The 25,394-nt window shown below is 38.5% G+C and overlaps 1 protein-coding gene across 1 annotated transcript in view; it reads right to left on the bottom strand.

Annotated features, from left to right (window-relative positions):
• The window catches only part of sntg2 (syntrophin, gamma 2), a 109,538-nt gene that overhangs the window by 34,989 nt on the left and 49,155 nt on the right, over nt 1-25,394 (bottom strand). The window contains exons 9-12 of the mRNA XM_084915709.1: nt 17,154-17,278; nt 6,810-6,939; nt 5,051-5,089; nt 3,810-3,926 (exon numbers count right to left, since the gene is read on the bottom strand). Coding sequence (XP_084771835.1) covers nt 3,810-3,926; nt 5,051-5,089; nt 6,810-6,939; nt 17,154-17,278 — 411 coding nt within the window. The remainder of the gene's footprint in view (nt 1-3,809; nt 3,927-5,050; nt 5,090-6,809; nt 6,940-17,153; nt 17,279-25,394) is intronic.

The raw sequence follows: 25,394 nt of genomic DNA on the forward strand, positions 1-25,394 counted from the left end.
TGCTGTCAGTGTGCTAATGAGTACAGAGACGCAGCAATACTGGCTGTTGTGCTATGTAATATCCACATATAAATGCTTTTGTCATCTTACTGACCCCTCAAAGAACTTTAAGCATACGTTCATATAGCACTTTTATTCTATACATTTCACTCCATCAACCTCACATATGTAGCCAATTTAGAGTCACCAAATAACCTTACATGCATGTCTTCAGCGTGCGGGAGGAAGAAGCTTCTCATCTCATGGTCAGGTAATGGTCTCTCACACCTACTTGTTGATTTAGCTGTAAATATGAAAAGTGTCTCATACAGCTGAGTACCAGTTGGCGGGAAAATGGGGGAAAAAAAGGAAGCTAGCAGGAGTCATACTGTCCATACAGCTGGCCACTGAAGAAGGCTGCATATCAGAAGAAAGGCAACTGATATGAGTGTTCCTTCAGAGTTACAGAAGTGAAATGCTATTAGGTAGTTATTAATCCAGATCAGTGGACTGGTACTTGTTTAGCACTTTTCCTAGTTTGACAGTACTTTTTACTACAAGCCTGATTCACCCAGTCACGACTCTGATAGATCCAGGACCTTGCTCAAGGATACTTTGACATGCAGAATGGAGGAATCCTCATCTACCCTGACCCGCTCTAGCTTCTGACCCACCTTATCTATAGTTAAATTAAATAATCTTTCATTGATCAATACACAGCCTCCCGACAGAGAGAACATATCTCCACTGAAATGACATCTCAGTACAAGAGTTCAGTGAGCTATATTACAGCTAAACATTAGAAGCCCCTTACAATTCCAAAAATTGGATTTTGTTGACATAAGTGAATTTTTATCCTTACTGAAACTTGCCTAACCAGGTCAATCATGTGGACATAAATTTGGATTACTACATGTCTTAGGCATTGACAGGAAAACAACAAGGTGCAGTATGACTGTGTCAAAGGCTCTACACAGAGGCTTGCCTTGTTAATGTTGCTTCGCTACCAGACTACTGAATATATTGTTATTGACTCCCCTGGAGGTAGTGCACATTTTACTGTTACTGGAGTTCATCATCTTCCTGCTGCAAGCAGTTCAGCCCTGTCAGAGACTGCCGAAGTATTGCCATTACATGTTAGTTCTGAGGAAGTTATTGAGTGTGACTTGAATTTAGATTTGCTCCCTAAACGTTCTGCTACATTACAACAACATTACAAGAGATTATTATATAATAATTGATTTGTAGCCCTACATGTCCAAATAAATGCATTCCTTTTAGATCAACCATGACAGATCATATTTGAACAAATAACCCACTTAAATAACCCACTAGTGCAATTTTTTTCTGGACACATCAGCTACCAGTGCCCAACTACATGTGACAGAAAAATGTTTGACCTTAAGACTATAACAACCTTCTACACTTTATAAATAAACTGAATTTTAAATATCTTAATGAAAAGATTTATTTTTTTTAAGGAACAGCAGCACTCTGACCTCAATTAAATTGAAAACGTTTCCAATCACGTCACAAATTTCAATATGTACTTAATCATGCCGCCTTAAAATTTTCAGAATATATCTGTGTATAATCCTTGGTTCTCCTCCACAATGCTCTCATTGCAGAACAGACTGGTGATTTTGAATATCTAACAATCTTCTATCTGCAAAGTTTCAACTACTAAGAAAAAACTGTCTTGTACTTATTAGAAAAGCTAAATCTGATTTCCATTCTTTCAATTATCATTTAATTTTATTCGAAGAGATTTTAAAACCATAAAATCTTTAATTCTATATGTTCTAATGTTTTCTTCTTCTTCTTTTTGGATTGATAAGCGGATATAAGATATGTTGTGAAGCTGTCAGTTTAAACTGGATCTCTCCCTGTTTTGCCTCTGTGCTGGGCTAACTGCTCTTCTTATAGCTCATTTTTAAGTTAATTGCAGTAGGTAAGCGTATATAAAGACTCCTAACCATCTTAAAGGTTCTTTGTTTTATTCTCTGGATTTCTCAAAAGCATTTAATTCAGTATCGTGACACTCTACTAGAAAAGCTTTGCTCAGTCAGTGCAGATTAACAGGCCATGTTTAATTTGTACTCGGTGTCCAAAGACTTCAGCCCAGATGTCCTTGTAGTTTGCACAGGTGTTCAGCAGGGATCCAGTCTTGGACCTCTTTTATTCACCATAAAATTTATCTCTGGCACCAAAAACTAAAGTTAACACAGATGGCGCTACTTTTATATGCGACTACCTCTTTCCTTAATATCTTCTTTGCAAATCTACAGCCTGCTTTTGATACATTTCACACATCTCTAATTAAAATGTTTGCTCTAAACTAAAATAAAACCTGGTGCATTCTATTAATAAAGTCACCAAAGAATCTTCAGCCCGCTATTCATATCCAAATTTCTTCATGGCTGTAACATTTAAACAGTTAATATATATTATTAGGAGCCCAGCTGAATGCTATACTCATTTTTAAATATTAATGTGGAACACCCACCAAGGAAAAACGGTCTAAAACTGGATTTTGAGAACACACTTTTTTTTTCTTTTTTTTTTTTTCGAGATGTAAGATCTTTGAGCAATCTACAGTTTTATCTGCTCTTGAATATAATTATTTTTCTATATTTGCTTTGCTATTCAGCTTGAAGCTGCTCAGTTCCACCTGCTTTTATCATAACTGTTTTCTCACTCACCACTGCATTTTACACGTGGAATGGTCCTCACCAAGCATAAAAGAGCAGCACTCAGCATGCATGAGATGTTTTTTGGTTTTTTTTTTTTGCACTTTTGGGTAACACGCATGCTGTTTTCTCAGGAAGTGTAAGATGGCTTCACAAGATTAGATACGAGATCTGCTTTTGGAGATCTTGGTGATGGGGGTCACCCTCTTGTAAGAGCCTTCATATTATTTTGGTCTGCTGGGTTTGAAATGTTATCCAGTATTTGTAATAAGTAGATGTGAGCAGACCTAAGGCTTGCAATATCTGGAGTTCCTTTCGGGACGTTTGCACTTACAGGTGCCTGCCTGGCACACTTCAAGCCTGGAAAAACTTTAATTTGCTGCAACTTGTTCAAGCAAGAGAATTTTCTTTCTGACTTAAAACAAGCTTTTTACAAAATGTTTTCCCCCTCTTACAGTATTTTCTCTTTCAAAATAATGAGCAATTTGAAATGAAAATATTTAAGAAGAAATGCTGCACTGTATTTGTTCACCTACAGCCACTGTCGTCAATAGTCATTATTATTATTTCGTTCATCCTCATAAAATGGTCAGGAAACGCCTGGATTCTGTTCTCAAACTGCAGCTACGAAAAGATCGAAAGTATCTGACAATCTGAATTTAAACAGAGCAAATACATGCACACCAAAGTTTGCACTAACGAACCATCAAAGAGAACATTAGCTTATCCTGTGTACAGTTGTGTAAAGGGTAACAAAGACACAGTCCAGCAGGAAGGCCAAGAAAACCTAAATCACCATTAATGTGCACACACTACCTCGGGAGTAAAAACCACTGAAAAACTGTGATTAACCAGAAACACTTTCATCCACTGAGAACATGAGGACCGAAAGTTCTTATTTTTTATCTGGAAATTTTGTTGCCTTTGCTAATTACATGTATCCAGTACCACACCAAACATATGCACCATACCACAACCCCTCCTTTCTAAAAGCCATCTGTAGAAATTTATTTTGTTTGTGATTCACTTTAGAAGAAATGATTTATAAACCTGCCCAACTCTAGTGAGGTTTCTGACCCACCACAGAAATGTACCAATTTCCTCTCCATATTGAATAGGAAAATTGAAAAAACTAATTACCGGCGGACTTTTGAAGATATAAAAATATGGTCCTCGCAGTGCCAGGAACTTAAATGTTGAAGATCGACAAGGAGCGCTACCCTCGGGGCATTCACATGCCCAGCCCGTGTGAACAATCTGCAGAGATTCAGAAGGATACATTTTCATTATTTGATTTGAAATAAATAAATGGATAATACACAAAAAGACACACACAGTGAAAAATATGTTCTTACTAAGAAAATGGAAAAGAATGGTCTACGGTGCACTGACAAAGTGAATGGGGGGGGGGGGGACCCAATGACGCAGCTCAGAAAACATCCATTTAAAACGATACTTTTCAATACAGTTCTGCAGTCTCAGCTGCACTGCAACAATTTCCTTTTATCTACTCCAGATTGACTCGGAAGTTGCCCTGTTCTCATCTAAGCAGAGGAAAGCAGAGAAAATCCCAAGCACTGCTTATCAGCTACACTCCCGTATCCTGTGGTTAACAACATCCACTGATTTATAAGTTTGGGCCTTGAGTGTTTGCTGGCAATACGTTCTATCTAAAGAATCCTGCAGTAAAGTTTTGAGTGAGCAAGTTCTACTTTTTTTTTTTTTCCTGACAAATTGAATTGAATTTTCATATTGCCCCGATGATTTTGCACAGCGCTGCAGTCGTATGCAGACGATGCCATTTTATACACATTTATAACGTTTCTCACAAAAAACTTAAATAGACGTGTATAAAGTTACTGCCAACATGGGATACATTGGTATACTCCTAGGAATCTGCTCACCAGTAGTAACTAAATTGAAAACTTGACAACAATAAAAACAAAAAAGGCCACGACAATAACTAGAAACGCTGTTATGGCCGTTCAAAAGGAGCTTTGGACGAGTGTTAAGTGAGATGAATGTAACGGCTAGAAGTGCAGTTTCTAAAACATTGCAGTCTGCAGTTGAGACCTCTGCTTTAGAGACTAAAATAGATATTCACACCCAGAATATGGTCAGAGGAAAATATTTGAGTTAACTTCAACAGGCTGTTTCACACATGTCAGGTTTCTGCTCATAGAGCAGGGATACACATTCACAGAGTGTCATCCAAGCAGTTGGACGGCATTTTCAGTTTGATTTTCGCCTCTTTAGTGGTCTGAAGGTGTGCTGTCAGAAGGAATTTAATTGGCCTGTTGGTCTTCTGGCAATTAAGCACCTGTTCTCAAAAAGATACAAAAATGATGTGTTTGTGTCAAGTTAGGCAAATAGTGACATACTTGATCATCTGAAGAGCAGTACTTGTTGATGATCTTTATCTATTAAAAGAAACAGAAATTAAACAGATATACAGTTAGAAAACATATTTACATTTCAGATTACATAAAGACATTCTGAACCCTTAATAGCTGTGAATCAAAGAGTTTCAAATCTTTTGTGCATTTTTACAAACTCTAACCAGTTTTTACATTCTGGGTGTCAAGAGAAGCTAAGGTCTAACCACTTAAATGCTACAGAACTTATTATAAATAAACAAATCAGCTTGTTTGTTAAAACCACAGGTTAAGTGACTCATTTAGTCTTTTAATATAAATGCTATTGTGACACATACAGCCATCGAAAACACTGTTAAAGTCCGTGTAGCCCCATGGAACTACATGAAGGCAGTAGCCTTTTCTAGCGGGGCAGTGAACACCACCACATCACACAAACTGCTCAGGAAAGCAAAACAAACAAACATAAATTAAGTAGCAAATATAAATGTATTATAACATATTAATGAGGTAATAAAAACATCTAAAGTTGGCAGCACTGCCTGGGAAACATGCTTTCCTGCAAATGAATCTAATAAATTCATAGACACAATAAATGAAATCAGTGAAATAAAGGAAAATGAAAAAACGCCTCTCTGGAGTGACATGTTGGCTCCCCACCAATCCACAAAATAGCAGACCCATTTTAAAGTCATTGGATGACAGTGCATGTCAATTAAAGACCACCTTGAGAAAATATAGGTCCAGAAAAAGAGAAGCATTTTCCAAATGTGCCACAGAGGTTATCACTCAGCAGGAAAAATGCTGCAAACCAGAGCAAAGCATTTTCACACTGAAAGCACACCTGGTGTGTCAGCATATCACAATCAGCATGGGGCTCGCGACTTGCTTGTTCCACCTGAGCTACATTCGAAAAGTTCACCGTCACCTGAAATCTTCATATTATTAGATACCAGCAAGCTGCTGCCCAAATCTTTATATTTTTTTCTCTATTTCCTCTAAAAGAACATCAAAGAGCATCATATAGTCTTCCACCATGTCTGCGACAAAACCTGCGACGGACCCCAAGAGTGTTAAAGAGTCTATTTAAAGGTTGTAGGTCATTAAAACAAAAGTTCTGCTCTCTCCCAAGGTGGCAACACAATTACATCCTGATTGGCCATTTAGCAATCACACTGCACGTCCGTAATTAGGTGAATGCAGGCATGAATTAATCACACTTTTTAAAAAAGGCAGCTGTGCCATCGATGAGCACGGGCTTACAGTACGTCTTCATCCTCACCAAAAACTATTCGCATCATCAGCGTGATAATCAAAGTGAAATAGGAGGAAATGAGAGAGAGCAGAGCACACGCCGAATGACTACTTAGCAGTCATTAATTAGGTATCGAAGGCATCTTTTTTCTTTTTTTTTTTGTCAGAGGGGGAGAGGTGCCACTGTGAGTCAATGAGTGCTTGTCAGGAAGGGTCTATTAAAACCACGTTATTGTGTGATGGGGGGGAACAACTGTGGGCAAAACAGTTTCAAGGGTTCTTTTATTACTGAGCAGATCAAAAGTGGAAAATAATTCACAACCTGAATTTCGTCAAGTTTTGTGATTCCTTCCTTCCTCCCGTTGTGAAACTATTAATGTGCATGTGTAAATCATTCATTTTAAACTTTATGGAAACACGAGAGCATTCAAATCACTCTTTTCACCTTCATTTTTAGTACACACTCAGAGGAAGATCCAACCAAGCCTCTAATGTTTAGAAATGAACTCACATTCTCCTGCATCAAGTCATTGATATTTGTGGATATTGCTTGGAGCCAGTCTGTGCTTTCTGCTGCAGTGCAAAATTGAAGAATATTGGTGCTGGCTCCATCCAAGGCAAAAACTTCAAAACAGTTGAACCTGGTAGAGCAAAGACAGAGACGAGAGCATCAATGCTGATACTGAACAAGTGAAGCTTGAGTCGTCAAACTGTGAATTTAAAGTCTGTAAGCCTTAATAGATGCATTTTTACATGCAGTAGAGCATTGTTATCATCTGATGGCTCCTATGTAAAAACGCCCAACTTTAATAAAATGTTGATGACTGTAATGTTCAGGTTAAAGCTTCAAAACCAATGAGTGACGGGAGCAGCAGCTATCTTTTTTATGGACATGTTTAAAGAAACTGCTACTAGCTGCTACAATATGAAAAGGTGAGAAGTCTGCTAAGAGAAAGCTGCCCTGAGGACAAACAACCTTCTGGAGATGAGCGCAAAGTACCAATCTGGCTCTGTCCAGAGGTAAAATTCAAACACCAGGACCATCACCCGTTCTCATTGTAAACTTTGCTAAAACTGACTTCTTTTTTAAAAATACTGTTTTCTTCATTTTGTTAGAAATTTTGTTCCCAGCTATTTCTTAGCTAGGAGCGGCAACTTTGTGCCATTTTCCCATTGCTTCTGCCAAATCAGTCAAGCTAGCTGTAGATTCATATTTAGGTGCTTTATTCACAGCAGCCCTTATGAGATAAGAGTGTTGACAGTAATAATAATCACAATCATAATACTAATCATAATAATTATTATTATTAGGGCTCAGGTTCAAACAGAACACAACCTTAACTAATGTCATTACTAACATGTGCTTTATGTTTTCCTACGATTTTCTGTCAAATGACTGCTGTGGAATTGGTCTACTGGACAGATGTAGGGTCATTACCAGCTACCCAACCCAAATATACTCCAGAGGATGAAGAGAGCACCCGGCATGACCGCCAAGCAGCTAATAGATGTGAAAATATAACATACTGCAGTTAAGGTTGAGAAAGCCACCAATCACAAACCATTTACAGAGTAAAGTGAGAATATTAACAGTAAAAATTTGCTTCACGTGTCCCTTCATTTCCTTTCCTTTATTTAGGCCTGTATTTAAAACCTCTTTTGTTACTTTGGAGTGGTTTGCAGTCAAGGGCATTCTTTTACAAATACAATTAAGTTCCTCTGTTGATGGGGTTCTGATGAGGTCATCTGAGGGGAATCACGCTCATCAGCAGAATGCAAAGCTTTGACACTTAATTTCAGTGCATTCGCATGATGCTGATACTTTCAGCTTTGGAGATGGTTGCCAAGGAAAAACGGTTATATGAGATGGTTAAGCAATTTTAGGCACTGCAGTGGAGAATCTACAACATTAGAAAGAAGGGGGAAAAAAAACTGAATTTTTGAGAAGTGTTGAGCAGCAGCAGGATGATGCTGTTAAGGTACGTGAGATGAAGGCTGATAAACACAGAAACAATAAAAGGCTTCCAACGCACAGTGTGAAGAGGGAAATCTTCTTAGACAGCTCCTAAACCAAACACTCCATCCTCACGCACAGACAGAGCAGCTACTCGAGGTTAGATTATACAAAGTCAGCATTCCTAACAAATCCTCTGAGCATGACTGTTATACTGTATCTGCAACAGGCTTGTTAAAATCTTATGTTCCGCTGCCTGTGTACTGACCCAGTGACTCTCCAGGGGTGATTTTGGCTGGACTGGAATGTCGTTTTTTTGATTTAACAAGGGTGCAAATTCTTTCTGTCCCAGTGCCTGACCCAAATGTGCCTTGTGTTGTGGTTTGTGTAACTGTGAAGCATCACTAATGGATATTCAGACAGTCTTTGTTTTTCGAGCAAGCATTGCCAAATGCATCTAGTTGCATTTCAGTGAGTACTGCATGGATAAATGAGCAGCTGATGAGCTCACCTTTAAAATAAATAAATAAAACGGTATATCAATTAGATCTCTTTCAAATGACGTAAAACTTTAGAGGCCATGCAGCACAAGGGCAGATACGAGAGAGAGAAAGGGCAGTGAATGAGGAGTTGAAAATGCAGAGCTTAATCAAAGGAACGGACAGCTGGCGGCTCAATGTAGGGAGAACAGCGCTGTCAGGAGGAGCTGCTAAAGCCCTTCCACCTTCACTGAGCAGAACAAAAAAAAAAAAATCCTTGCTGAGAGATGGGATCTAGGGAGAGTGTGTTTTTTCATACATCTGCGCCATTCCCAGCGGCACAAATTATTGTGTCTTGCCTGCTGACTAGGCAGTAATGAATCCACTGAGACAGAGCATGGACATATCACCCAGTCAACACGCAGGATAACACACGAAGAATATACAGGAAGAAACTGTTTTTGGGGGGAATCAAGCCATTAGTTTCAATATAGTACAAGTGGCAGAGAGAGGGGAAATGTGCCATGGCTACTGATTAGTGAAGCAGGGAAATGAGCAGGCTTTGGGGCATTTCATTCTCGGCATAATGAATGAGAGAAACTTGTTTGCTTTTGATTTCTTACCAAGAAATGCATAGATGTGAGTGCAACTTTGAATCCATGACACTGATCAAACACCCAGCTTGAATCACTAAAGTGCAATATAATATTCCTTTAATTAAAGTTGTGATTTTCACGAAATTAAACCCCCCATTTTTGTCCCAGTTTAATTCCCACAACTACCAGTCAATATGTTTAGTGGTCATTTGGCTACATAGTCATTTTCTTGGTAGTAGCATGCATGCATGAAATCCATGGCAATTTTATCTAATTAACAGTAGCCTTACTTTTCGCTGGTGTGCCCCTATATTAAAAGTGTAAATTGCACAAACGGTGAACATATAACAGAGTTGAAAGTATACTGGGAACACATTCATCTCTTTGGACTTGAGCTTGAGCTACGGTGCTTAAAAATATATGAAAATTTTAACTTGGTGCATGTATTTTCTGCTGGATTTACTTTCACTGAACAACTGGAGCCCATCCATTTGTTTAATAGTAGTTTTGCAATATGTTTAGTCTACTAATGTTGGTGATGTGATAAAGACAAGGTTATGTACTCAGTGTCAGGTGCATGCATTACAGTGTTGCATGGGTAAGACGGTGGTCTAGTGCATCCTTTTTATTATGAACTTCTGAACCTTGGAGATATTTTGGGTAGGTATTCAGTAGTGATACCTTTTATTTCCAATGTGCAAAAAGACGCCGTCCCAGCGTGGTTGCTGGAAATCCCTCTCACAGAAATGATCATTAAGCTTCAGTTCACCTGAGTGACCTTTCATTCCCCTTTGGAAACTACTAAGAAGAAGCTTAGCCAAAAAATTTAATGACAGTGAACAGTTGCGCCTCCACCACGAGGTCTTGCTTTTCCCGTACAGACACACGATTGCCTGTTTCTGCATTGATTAGCAAGTAGCAGTGAGCACCAGCACCCATGAGTGCACTGTTTGCACAAGCTCGTGCTGTTCTTATGGTTGTCTGCTGCACAACACCAGGAAGCTGTGCCAGATAATCTTGCATTAACTTTCTATCTGACTGACTCTTTTATATGTAAGTGTAAGGGAAACAACTGCAGCTGTAATTACCTGTACTTTTACCTTGTCAAATGGTGCTGTGTCATCAGGATCTTAAACAATTCTCTACACACAAACTACACATCTTTGCATCAGTGTCACTCAATTGCACCTGTATTTAGCTTCTGAGCCCCTAAAGCAGGTTTGCACACTGCTTGGCATCTTTTCTTTGGAAAATAAACACTTCTTATGTCATGTAAGGAATTAAAAAGGACAATTCATGTAAATTTTCTAAATGATATCATAAAACACTGTAATATTTGTTACTGCCTTTATTTCTGTGATGTTTCTGAGTACCTTATCAAGAACTGTTTGCAAACCTATTAAGTGCACTTGCATCACACTGGCCAAGGATGAAACTTTGATGCATAACACTTTGAGTAAATAATTGCTTGCTTTTAGAATTTTTTTAAAAAGCCCAGCTGTTAACACAAGTGTGGCTGACAAAGCCCTGCTAATCTGCAAGGTCTCCTCCCTTTCAAATGTATCCATTTTGATAGCTTAAACAAAAGGCTGATAATATGCCATTACGTCACGATGAGAGACATCTCTGACACCTCGGTATTACTGAAAAAATGTTTGCAAAAAGAAAGAAACAAGGCCTGCTCTTCTTTGCTTTTAGTTTTCCGTGTAGCTTTGTTTTAAAACATTTTGTTAAGAGTAGAATTAAATTTAGCATTTGAGAGTAAAACTTTGAAAAAGTATCTGGCATACCAACTGGAAGCATACAGCATGGACTAACAAGGACCACTAGAGCATTGTTTAAACTTTCAGATACAAATACACCGCAGTGTGCAGAGTCCACATCAACTTTAAATGAGACCATGAGTCAACACCTTTCCATCAACACTAATGGAAAATCCTCATGCTCCAAGTGGGAATGAGATATTAGAAAAGCTTTATAGAAATAATCTCAGTACCTACTCTTACAGGATATATGCATGTAACTAAGTAAAAATATAATAAGGATAATATTAAATATGCTATCCCCATCCAGGTCTATGTGAGCCAAACTGAAAAATGAGTGCTGCACCTTATTATTCATTTAATCAAATGTTAATTTTCTGATAATTAATTCAGCTTTTAATTTGGGGATTTGGATATTTGTTTTTTTTAAGCCTTGGACACCTGACATTTCTCTCACTTACAGCAGTGATTACCACGCTTCACTGTTGTGAATTTGGCAGCTTTTTCGCTGTTTTTATTGACTCCTCATACACCTAGCAAAAAAAAAAAAAAAAAAAAGCCTAAGAAAAAACCCCAAAACAAAAAGAAAAACCGAATGGACAGAACTGCTTTGTGATTGGAAGTCTTGCTCTTCTGCAAGAACTCATGTTAGCAAGTGGAGAACACCTCTCTCTGTACACCGTGTACTGTAGCTGTTGGTTACAAGATGTTCTTTGAGCAATGATTGGCTCCAACACATTATGCTCGTAGTTACACAACTTTTAGTTAAGCACAGACCAACCTTGTTTGGATGACCTGCACTTCATTCTGCACAGTGAAACTTGTACATCTAAATAAAAAAAACCCATTTATGAGTGGTAGAAGGCTCAGAGTCAGAAATAAGAGGGAGCCGAGATCTGGACAAAGCATTCTTAATCTCATTGAAAGGTTTTTACTGATGTTTGACAGTTTTCTTTTGGGCAAAGTTTATTCTGATTTCTGACGTGAGTAAAACTCAAAAACTGGTTATCAGAGCAACTTGCCAAGTTAGAAATTCACCTTGAATCAGATTGTTGATTCAAAGACATGAATGACCTATTAGTGCATTTTCATATGCAAGTGTTAATCCTGTGTGCATCTGTCAGCTGAATGAAGACGGCCACAATAGCAGCCTGGCCAGTTAACGTTTAATATAAGAATATAAGGAATGTTTAATAGTCAATCCGTAGCTGATGGCACTGTTCTCTTAGATGGAATAAAAACAATAAGTAACCATTAAAAAAATTATATAATGGGTCACCTGGCCAGTGAGAACTTGCTGACTTTAACATCCTGATCCACACTGGTATTCAGTCTTTTATTATTTATCATCGACTGGAGTTTGGCAACGAGGCACAAACTATCCAGTCAAAATGACCTGAGAGACCTCGCATACTAACCCCAATAAAACAAACAGTGTAAATAAAATGCAAACGCAACTAAGCACAAAGCTAAACTAACTCAAATCAAACCCCCGTCAGCTCTCTGCTGTTGAATGTGTTTTATTCCATGGCCATGATAATTACTGATAGGAACAAACGATTAACATAAAAAACAGCAATATGCATGTTTATCGTTGTAAATGTGTGTAAATGAATAATAAGGTTATTATAAGCATGGCTGTGGCCCTCGCATCCACACTGATCCGATCTATATTTGTGCTTTCTAACAGACCCACATTTTTTCAGTGTAAACTCTGATATTGACCTGCTCACTGCCTGCAGGGTTCCCTATTGACTGGACTCTGGTATTTCAGATTCAGCATCAGGTTATTACATTCAATGTGACCAAGCTCCAGATCTCCTCAATACATTTCTTTGGTCCTACTTACCAATCATTGGACTGCTGATTGGACTAAGCATTTGACAGATTTAGTATTGCAGGACTGTTGCTTCATCCAAATATAAAATTTAGGAGAAAAGGGCAACTACAGACGCATCGCCTCCTGCTGCGAACTGTGCCGCAGATTCTGTACTTTGGACTGATCAAGCGATACTTCAATAAAGAATATATTTAATAAGGATATCTTAGAGTTACAAAAATATTTTTTACTTTGAAATGTCAAATTTTCTTTCATCCTTAAGATTTTTACAGACTTTGAAGCCACAGCATCAAACTGATTCGCCAAATCTTAGATGCAACATTTACAGTGTAAATATGAAAGCGTCCTCATTCCTTTAAATTAATTCATTATAATATTTGTTATGTCTTTGACAAAATAATTCTCAATTTCTGGTGTATACCACAAATGAACTTTCTCTGGAGTGTTTAAACTCACCTTAGGAAAAAGAGCTTGGTCATTCACAGGGAGCCCAGAGACTTCCCACCAGGGCAGATGGATGAATTGATTTTTTTAAACATCTGTCTCCTTTAATACTGTAATGCATTGATCTCAATATACAGTGCCCGGCCAAAAAAAAAAAGAAGTCATACACAAGACTACTTTGGTGGACCGCCTTTAGCTTTGATAAAGGCGAGCATTCACCATAGCATTGTTTATAATAAGCTTATGCAATCCCAGAAAGTTGATTCTGCTCATCTGGATGCAGAGTTTTCAGTGGGGGAAACATTTCCTCACTCATCTAAGTGACTTATACAGTCTCAGCTGACTGCAGGTTTCCCCAGCCTTATAAACAATACACATGCATAACAATCCAAACCAGCGCCGCTGCATAACAATGAGCATTGAGATCACTTTCATCGTTGTTGATATGCAAACTGCCATGACCATTAATCAATGTCCATGAGTACAGACAATTGGGAAATGGCTGCAATCACTGCACTGAAAGATGTACTCTTAGAGAGGCTTGTTCCTTTTTACATAAATGGCCTCCTTGACTCGCCTCTCCAATGTCAGATTTATTTCAGTTTGCGTTTCCAAGTTGCATTTTTTTTTTTTTGCCGAGTAGTTTTTAAGTATTGATAATGATTGGAGAGTTGAACCACTGAGTAAAGTCTTCAGCAGCACATCCTAAAGATTGCCACTGAGGTTACAGTTTGGACTGTGGTGGGCATGTGTGTAAAAAAAAACAAAAAAAAAAAAAAAACTTGTGCTCCCTGAATGTCACAGTTGGAGCCTGATGATGAAATCTGCCATGAATCCATGCCATCAGCAAGCAAAAAACTGCTGATCTTCAGTCAGGAGTCAGGTGACCTAATTTTTTTAGTGTTGCTGAACTCGGACTTGACCAACAGCAGCAACTCCAGATCCTAACAATGCCCCCACAGGTTTGTGGGTACTCGGCATGATAGCTGGTGTGGCTCTAACACGAGGAGGAGCGGCACCTTTTCTAGAGCTTCATACTGACTTACAATATAAAAGGATGGATTAGATAAGCGTTACTACATAGGTCATGGATGAAATCTTATTTGGTTAGAACTAATTATGAACTGCAGTTTAGACTCACAGTAGTTAGTCATCTAAATTATTTCACTTCTGTAATAAAATAAGGTTTACATATTTAAATATGAACCTTTTTGGTGCTAATGGAGACGACCTTGAGTTCATCTGTTAGGATGAGTAAAAAAAAAAACAAAGATGTTGGAAACCACTGAATTAGAAACTTGACAGGACATTAGAGACTATTTAGATCAATGATCAATAAGTAATTTAGGAAAGATGATAAACACTTAATTCCAGCTTTCCAACTGTGTGTGCTACTTTTCAATATACGGTTGTCCATTTCGAGTGCTTCTGTTACTACTTTAGCATGCTTTTGTTTTCCAGTGCAGGATTTTTTTTTTCTTTTTAAATTATGTGAGAATCAGCCCAGCTGAAGTTTTGTTAAACTATGTGCTGACCACTTCCTGTAACACGGGAGAACATGAGGGAGGGAAAAACCACAGTGTAGCACTTTTATACAATTTTCTTATCACTCGCTGCTGCCTAAGGCTTGAAACGACATAATAACCAATGTGGAGTCCAATAAACAAGTTTAATAAACATTTTTAATTAACTGAGCAGAGCAGAGTCCCATCATTTATTTATCGTTAAGTACCTGCAATTTCTAAATTCTGCAGTTTGACACACCCTGTGGGGACTAGTGCTCAGCACAAGTGGAGGAAATGATAAGGAAAATGGACTAAGGTACATAATTTCCAATTTGAAAGAAAAGCCATTTAAATGGAAGAAATTAGAGGTTTTATTAAGCTTCCTGTTTATGAAAAAGGTAACTAATAGTTTAGAGCACAAGCTCAAGCACCTAAACTCGTGGTACCAGACTAACTTTGTATCTGCATTTTCTACAGCAGCTCATTTCTTATCAATATCTCTAATAATCACTTTAACAGACAGTTATTTTATTCTTTAAATAGACAACTATGTTCAAGCTTATAGAATCTGCTGTTTTTACCTAACACAAAAAAGGGCTGTGAATATTTTATTTGTGATTTGACACAATGTTACACTAATATACTAATTGATATATTGCTTGATAAATTGATATAGATGTTATATTGATTTGAAATAGAATTTTGTATGCACAGTTTCAAATTATTTATAGCTTACAGGCTACAAATAATATGGATATCTGCATATGATGCATGTAAATATCCAGATTCTGCTGTAGCTAAAGCTAGTTAATTACCTTATATGGATGATGACCTCAAGTTTGCAATGGGGAGGTTTGCATTTGAGTGAAATGCAAATTAGCACCTATGGTCATGATTTTCAGGCAGTAAAAGGTGGTAAAGGCATCCTGGGCTGGGACCAAGTTTCTGCCCCAAGTGGATGAGTTCAAGTATCTTGTTCATGAGTGAGGGACTGAGGGAGGGGGAGACTGACAGATGGATTGGTGCAGCGATGCAGATGTTGTACCGGCCTGAATGTTGAGAAGAGAATTCGGCATTAAACCGAAGCTGTTGATTTACCGGTGCATCCATGTTCCATCATCTACAGCCACACGCTGTGGGTAGTGACCGAAAAAAATTATATCATGGATACAAGCGGAGGAAAAAAGGATCTTGGTTCGAAGACTGTCTGGGCTTTTCTTTAGACACAGAGTGTTGAGCTCTATGCCAGAGGAGGGGCTCAGACGAGGGGATACTTCTGCATGCTGAAAGGATCCAGTTAAGATGGTTCGGGCATCTGACCAGAATGCTTTCCGGATGCCTCTATGTAAGGTGCTTCAGACATGTCCTGCTGAAGGGAGGCCCCGGGGCGGACACAGGACACACCGCAGAGATTGTGTCACTCGGATGGCATAATAATATCTCGGTGTCCCACAAGAAGAGCTGGAGTAGGTTGGCTTGGAGAGGTGGAGGTTTGGCATCTCTGCTTAGATTGCTGTCCCCGTGACTGGGACTGCGATGAGCAGCAGAAAATGCAAATTGCACCGATCACTTTACACAAATAGGGGACACTCCCAAAAAAGTCTCTCATATTAACAATGGATTTATGGTAGATACCTAAAAATTCAACACGATACAACTTCCTAATTACTGTGAAGATGCTAATGATAATTTTCCCCCAGTGCAGAAATATTCTACATATATGAGAGGAGATGGCTCCAAAAACAGAAACCCAAATAAATCAGTGCTTCAAATGACAGAAAACACACAGAAACACAAAGAGAACTGAAAGAAATGGTTGCTACACACAGGGCAAAAAAAAAATCAATGCATTTCAGCAGTTTACACAAGCCTGCCATTTGGGATCTATAGGTTATGACTGTCAAATGTGAAACAATATCAAACAACAGGCCTCGTAGGTTTATTTTGTACTACAGTTTCGAAATGACTGAAAATCCTGATTGAAAAAGCCTGTGAAAAAAACTGTTGTGAAATTACATTGCACAAGAAAATCAATACAAAAAAGGACGGGTATAATAATCAAAAGCATTTACAAGTTCGACCAGTGTTCTCTCAGTCGCACCTTCTGAGCCACAGCCTCGTAGCTGCGGTGACCTTTTAAGCCGTTTATGCCTGTGCATAGATATTGGCATTAACATCGTCCCGCTTAAATGAAAAGTGCTTGCTAAGCCAACAACTGCGCTCAGTGAACTGTGCGCCTTGGAGGTGAATTATATCATGCTGGATTACCCTTACCTTAATTTATCTTTGCCAGCTTTGTATCTGGAGACTCTGGCCATCAACAAGGGCAGGGAGACGGCATCCAGCCAGCGCTTCTCATACTTTGGTTCATTAGCTGAGGGCGAAGGGGGTGATGGAGCCTGCGTGGAATACATGAACGATGCGTGAGCTTTCTGCTTCTGTTGACCAAATTCTTTTGATTACTGATGGATGATACACAAGCACCATTTACATGCAAAAGAATTCCCTTCTCAACCAGGGCTAATCAGCTATTTTTGTCTGAAGTTCTCACTGTCTGCTTACTCCAAGCATGTCTGAACTTCGATATACTGAAGTTATAGACTCCAGCTGTTTTCTTAAACTGTTGCTATATGTATATTTTTTTTTTCTTTCCAAATCAAACCCAGTGGTGCAAGTATATCTGGTGCCCCAGATATTAACAGAAATTTCCTCTGTAATCAGGGAAATCACCTCCTGTTGCAGTTAACATGATGAAAATAATCAATAACTTGTGTATTGACTCTACATGTAAACTACATGCACAGTGAGTAAGTTTAGAATAACTGTACTGAAACTAAAAAAAATCACTCAGCAGAACCTAAAAATGTCCATATTTTGCTAATGGAGTAAATATTGCACTCTGACTTCTGTAATGAAACCACGTTCTGACTTCAGCACGCATCATAAATCCTTCCCTTCAGTTCTGAAACTGAATAAATCAGTTATAAAAACCTTTCATTTATTTCAAAATTTTCACTTTGAAATTATTTTGTTATGAGTAGAGCAACTTTGTTTGTGGTCAATGATTTTGTGGAACACTAAGCAGGTGTTAGCATCAATTTAAAGAGAACAGGACCCTCCACAGTGTTTGAATAGGCCCAACAGATAAGTGGGAGACAGCAAACTATTTTTAACTTGCTGCTTAAACACTTGGACGGAGCGGGGTGTCATGCCAAACTCTCCTTTATCGAATCTTCTTTGGCATTTAGCACGATTAAACCACATGATGTAATCAGCCTTGGTTAAGTTCTTGCTGACTGGATTCTGGACTTTCTAACAGGTCACACAGGTGAGAGTATAAATACTCATGTTTGGTGTCTTCGGTGCCTGGAGAGGAAATGACAAGTTAAAAAAAAGTTTCTCTTCAGTTACAAGGAAAGCAACAAACTTTGTGCACTCAGACCTTGATTCAGAGAGACCACAGCGTTACAGGAAACTAACAAAGAGTGCCTTGTAGTTGGGTTTTAAAAAATGGTTTGTAACTAAACCAAAAACTGTTCCTGGAAAAGAATCTTTGTCCGATTGTATTGGTCTGCAGCAGAGCATGACTCTAGACAACAAAGGAACATGGCACAGTCTGATAAAACTAAACAAACCAGGTATAAAATCTGAAGAGTTAAAGCTTCGTTTCGTTTAGGAACAGAGCAAACAGGACAAACACACACTCTACCAATCAGGCTACATACAAAGTTTAGATAAATCAGGTAACAGCCAGTCTTTGGTGTCTAAAAAGAAGCTGGAGTAGATTAAGTATGTTTCTATTATCATCTTATTAGCATTCACCTGGGAAACGGTTAGTCTTCCCAGTGTGCCCAGATAAATACTGATTACAGCTGTGTTAATGGAAATGTGCAGCATCGTTTACAAGAGAGAGAAGTTACAAAAACGTCACCTCACTCACACATACTCAAAAATACAAGTGGATCTGTAGAAAACGGTCACATATAAAAAAACAAATGGCCTGTTGACATTGATTAATGACAGAATGAAATTAGTTCTTATAAAAATGTTGAGGTGTTAGGGAGTAATTTCAGGGGAAATACACTTGCCATTTAAATTGATAGGTTTCAGTCATGTTGACAGTGTCTCTCTCAGCTCTCTTTAATGGATTTTTTTTAATAAGTGGTGAGTGCTGGATACAAGCCTCTGGCAAAATTAGGCAAATAAAACTAAAATTGCTGTTTAAAAAATGCCTGGTGTATAACAATAATAAAATGTGTTAATATGAAAAGGAAATGTGTGTTATGGATACGTGTTGATGGTGGCATTTAACATGGTATTAAGCGAGTCTTCAAATTACTTTATAATGGACTCCAGAGCAATTCAGCATTACCATAATGGTCAGTGCAGCTCGCTCTGTATTAGTCTGTTCAGAAGAGGAACGAGCATGAAATGTGTACTCAAAATAGTTGTGCTTAAGTTTTCTATATGACAAAAGTTTAAGGAAAAATGATGATGGCTGATTGCTGTATACTGCATACCTTTGAAGCATTATACCTATAACAAAATGCACTCCTCAGCTATGTTATTGGGTGGTGCGGTTTCACCATCACCACCAGCAGCAGCCTGAGCTGTTCGTACAAGCCACGATGGATCCATGCTTTCATATTGTGTATATAGTTTACTCAAAATTCTGACCCCACAATCTGTATTTTGTAACCAAAATCAAGGCTCATCAGACCAAACAACATTTTTCCAGTGTGCTGTTGAATTATGGTGAGTCTATGTCGATTTTTAGCCTCCGTTTCTTGTTCTTAGCTAACAGCAGTGGCGCCTGGTGTTATCTTCTGTAGCCCACGAGCTTCAAGGTTAAAGGTTCTGGTCCTTTAGAGAAGCTCTTCTGCATACCCGCGTTGTAACACGTGATGTCCTTTCAGCTTGAAGCAGTCTTGCCCATCTCGTCAGACCTCTGACAAGGGTTTTTTCTCTCAGAACGGCTGGAGCCTGTCCCAGCCAAGAGGCTGATATCAAGTCGATGTATTAAGTATAGCCGAGTGGCAGGGTACACCCTAGACCCACACCCTAGGCCAGTCTGTCACAGGCCTAACACAGGGCACGCACATTCATACTTGGGGGCAATTTAAGATCACCAACTTTCATATTTGAAAATCTTAATAAAGCCTGGGGAGTTTTAAGGAAATGTATTTCCCATTAACAGTTAAAAATCAATACAGATGAAAAAGCCAAACAACCCTTAACTGGAGGAAGAAACTAACAATGTTTGTGGGAGTTCGTCCATACAAAAGCTTGTAAGGAATCTAGCAACTGAACACCAATTCCTGTCATGAATATAGAACCATTGAGAGATATATATATATATATATATATATATATATATATATATATATATATATATATATATATATATATGATCTTTATTTTTAAATGCGGGCAGTGTTACAAATTCTGACAAGCAACTCTCCAATAAGATGGGAGGAGTCAGGAGGAATAGAATCAGAATCAGAATACTTTATTAATCCCTGGGGGAAATTATTTTTTGTTACAGTGCTCCATTATAAACCAACATTAAGACAAGACAGACAATACGCTAACTAAGAATAGTACAATATATACATATATATACATACATACATACATACATACATAAGTCACTCAGAGGAGACTGTTTGTGTGCTGTTGGCATGGAGATTTGTATTTCCCAGAACAAAAGTGGTTCAAGTAGAGATCCCTGTGGTACATCAGTATTAACGTACACAATTCTTTGTGTTCTTTGTCTCAATTTTTGGTAACAATGTCACCATTCACAGTGCAGTGTGACGTTAGATCATTGAAGAACTCATTGGCTATACTGATCAGTGCAGTTTCAAGCCATCTTTTCAACAGTTCTTCTGGGGTTGTCTGAAGTATAGTCTAGATTTTGTAACAATTTAGGAATATTAATCTTATGCAAACGCTTATGACAAAATTGCTGAAACAAATGTTTCCAACTGTTTTTAATTTTGGTCTATCCATTAGTATTGGTATCCAAGTAAGAATCGTGCTTTTGCAGCAAAAAACACCAGACTGTAACATAATTAAAATGCCTCAAATTGTTTCAGAATTTCAAGTTCTAATGGAGCTTCTGACTGATCTGCTGCACCAACAGTCATTTATTCTAAATAGTCCTTCAGCAAAATATGTTGACAAAAGCTTTGACAGTTGGAAGTATGCCACATTTAAATGCAAATCACACTATACTTAATGTGTAATCCATCTGTTCTTCATTATCTAATGAGTTACAAGCTTGAGGATCAACTGAGTGAAGCAGAGTGAACATCAAACAGTGAATCGTTCCTGAAGCCAAAGATTATCTGTCAGCACAAAATCCCAAAACTCCAAAGAATAATCTGATGTAGTCCCACTTTATCATTGCATGCACAGTAGAGGAAGGCTTGTGTTCACAATGCAAGAAACCAAATCGCCAGCCTGCCTTCCTCTGACTTTGAAATGGCTGAAGATGGAGCACTTAAATAGCCACTAGGTGGACTGCAGTCGAGAGTGAAAAATTGCCCACCTTTGCACATTGAGACACGTCATTGCTGAACTACAACATGTCGCATGCAGACCCCTGTCAGCTCGCCACCAGTAATAGCAACATTTCTAAAGAAATTATCATCCTTTGCTCCAATTATGTCAACCCCGAACAACATGTTACTTAACTCTCAAGTGGAGCTCTGCAGAGAGTAGATGAGGTGGTAGGAAATGGAAAACTATCAGGCTGTCAGAATGGATTACACTGACAAAGCACCTGCCTCTTCTGTGGAGCTGGAAAACAGAACCTAAAGCCACAGTCAGCCATCTGGATACTGATATTTGAGAAGTGTCATGACTGAGAATAATTATTGGAAAGGCTAGTGAGGACAAAGCTCAGTAAATTAATTAATTAAGAGGACATTACTAAAAGGTATAGGCACAGCTCTCTCCTTTCAGCTTAAAATCTATTATCAGCGTTTTAGTACGGAAAAATATTTTATGTACAGCAATGTAGGGCGCAAATCAGCAAATTATCCTGAAGGAGTCTTGACTGTCTAAACCATACTTCTACTAAAACAATGAATTGAAAAAAGAGGAAGGAGAAGGGTGCTGCAGTGATTTCTGTGTGGAGTTTGCATTTCTCCCTGTGTGTGTGGCTTTTTCCAACCAGTAGGTTTTACTGGTAATGATTTTTTTGGTAGCTCTCTAGGCTTATTCTGCAACATATCCCAGCTGCCATAGGATGAGAGGCGGGGTACACCCTGGAGAGCTCACCAGCCCATCGCAGCGCTAACACATAGATGCTAACACTTATGGGCAATTTAGAACACTAATTGTGCAATTCTAATGTGGATGAATGGCATTATTTGGTATGACCAGCTATATTCAGACTGTATTTTTCTGTGTTCATAAGTCCATCAATTTTGACGAGAGCCCCAAAATCACTGCCTGACATGTAGCTAAAAATGACGACAGTGTCCACTGTGTTTTACAGATGTTTGTAGACACCATCTGTTGTAACTCTCTGACTATTTGAATGAATAAATTTAAAACTCAGATTCACCAGTCCCTAAAAGATCCTTTTTGCCACTGATTTTCACTTCAGTTCTTGTGTAAACTGCGATACCTCAGCCTTTCCTCTGTATTCTTTCAGGCTTCTTAACCTTTTAAAGCCAAGCGTATCATATTTGATACATGGGTTTTTGTGAGTTTTTGAGACTTAAAAACTACAATGAATGGCACAATACATTTTTAAGGAGCACAAAATATTACTACTCCTGCAGATCTACTGGACAAATTTCTTCAGGTTCTCAAGGACACACGCGATCCTTAGATATGCCAAGTTTTTGGCCAATAGCTTTTTGGGATTGACCTTCTTGGTGCAGAAATAATAATTTATGCCTTTCAGACCATTATCTTTAGCATTTTTCATAGATTGAATTAAAGAAGTGGTAACAAACTGTGTTTTACTGACAGGTTGGTAATAACACAGCGCTTGAAGACAAAATTTAAAGGTGGTTCTTTGCCAAGTTCTCCATCATTCAGAGACAAACTACTGATTCGTCCCCTGATTTGGGTGGCTTTTTTTCAGCTTGAATGATTAATAGTTCAGTGGTAAGTTGCTTAACAAACCACATTTCTCTGGAAATTGTGAGGTACAAGGGCTGGACTATAAATGTGTGTAAAAGCAGTCAATGACCAAAGACAGTTCTTCAGAAATCCTGGAAAACTATTGCTCAAGATCATTTAATAAAATACTGGCGGCCACCAGTGCTACCCCTCAGTCTCAATTTGATAAATCTACATCACCTCATTCAAGTTATCCTTCCAACTGACGAAACTGGTTGTCCATGCTGGCCGGCTGAGGGGTAATATATATAAAGAAACGATGAGTGGGATTCCATAAAGCAAGTAAAATTAGTCAGTCTCAAAATAATCTAAAAGCTGATTTTACTCAGTCTGATGGACTGATGGAGAATTGGCTGAACCACCAACCATAAAACAGAGCAATCCTAGAAAATGTAGCTTAGGGCATTATTATGTGCATCAGTGACTCAGCACTGCTGCACAATGCTAGAAGCAAGGCACTGAAAAAGAGTCTTGTAAATCAGTTTCAGCTGAAGCCAAATTGTGTAGTTTTTAAAAAAAAATTAAAAGGTAAGTTTTTGTTGTTAAAACAAATAATGGACTCGTACGTGACATCGTTCCACAAGGAGAATGAGCTGGTGTTCATCATTGCCACATATTATTGCAGTTCCTCTGTAAGGAATTTGTTTGTGTACCAACTTTCCCTCAACTTGGCTTCACGATTTTAACTTTTCCCACATTTCCAGGCTGAGTTTTGACAGTGAATTCAGCAGAATGCAGCCATTTAATGTAAGAGTAAAGAGCAATATGAACTCAAATAAAGGCAATGTCTTTTCTGACAAGAAAATAGGAGCAGCATGCTCCTCACCCCACCGTGCCCCTGGTGGCTGCACAGGATTCGGGTTTATTGGGTGTGCAGAAATTGCAGTCTCTAACTCTCGCCACCATTTCTCCCTGTGTGAGTGTTGAGTGTTAATGAAAAGTGGTGAGTCTAGATAAAAGTCCTCTCTCACAACTGGGGAACTCAAAAACATTTCCTGTTAGTGCTTTGGAATGTTTATGTGACAAAACATAAATTTTGTTGGAAAATTGTGCCCTTTTGAAACAACATATGGTGACGGTGCTCATACCTTTTTCTTACTATCAAAATGTCTAAGACTGCTCTTTCGTTGATGGATGTCATCAAGCATCAAGGTTGTCATAATAAAGGAAAATAAAATACACACTCTTAGCTTCACTCTTAGCTTGGCCATGACATTGGACAGAAACATGATGTGGAATGTTAAATTAATGTCACAGTGGTGGGTTAGACCGTTTTTGTGGCCATGCTACAAACACTTTTTTCCACAATAGCATTGCTCTGAAATTGATGCATCTTTTCTATAACTTCTGTAGGCCCCCTCGATTGCTTTTTTCTGTAATTCATTTTGGAGGACAAGATTAGAAATTAGTATATGAGGGAGTCGGCTCAAGTCGAAGACATAGGCAAGGTTGAGTGTTTGGACACGTGCAGGCTAGTGGATATAATGGACAAACGATGCTGAATATGGAGCTGTGAGTCAGGAGGTAAAAAGGAAGATGACCGAGTTCCTGGATGTAACGAAGGAGGACGTGCAGATGGGGTGGTGTGACAAAAGAGGTTGCTAGGAATAGGGTGAGACGGAGGCACCCCGAAAAAAACGATGAAATCTATATGGGGATTTGACTAAATAAGTCTAGTATGCACTTTCAGCTCAGTTTTGTTGTCCACCACCTGTAAACAGAAATACCTGGACCTTTAGCAGCTTTAGTCAATGGTCTGTTTTGTAAAGTCTAAGCAGAACTGAGAGAGGCTAAAATGTCATGTAAACCACATGACAGAGTGTGCATTTGCTTTGTAGTGTAGTTCATCTGAGGCCGACCTCATGCTTAAAGAACATTTCCTTTACAAACCATTTCATATGATGCTACTGAGTTAATTAATTTTTCCCCCAAAAAGAAAATCAAATGGCATTGCATGCCATTAAGTTATGTGCTGCCCTACTTTTCCTTAAATCTCTATCTTGAGGCTTCCTATCATTATTCTGTGAACATGAAAGTGAAATCATGCCTTGTACTGCACTAAAAAATCTGAAACACAACACACAATTAGGCCTACTCAAAGAACAAAAACAAAAAATCACATAACAGTCCTCTGTGAGGCAAGAACAATCTCTGTTGACGTGACCAAAAACACTCCAGAGGCCCTCTTTTGCCATTTTGTGTTTTTGCAGCTTTTAAAAATGTTATTTCTGTTCTCGGGAAACTGCTCATGTTGCCAGACAGGTTTACAACTAAACATTTTTATGTAAAGACCCTTTATACAGAGCCAGCTGATCTGTTACAGATTTGTACCAGAATTCTTTTTGCATAGGCAGGTATGTGTCAGGGTTTTCT

The sequence above is a fragment of the Perissodus microlepis genome, chromosome 19 (assembly GCF_051167445.1).
Source record: "Perissodus microlepis isolate ML-2025 ecotype Zambia chromosome 19, ASM5116744v1, whole genome shotgun sequence".
In the NCBI taxonomy this organism is placed as follows: Eukaryota; Metazoa; Chordata; class Actinopteri; order Cichliformes; family Cichlidae; genus Perissodus; species Perissodus microlepis.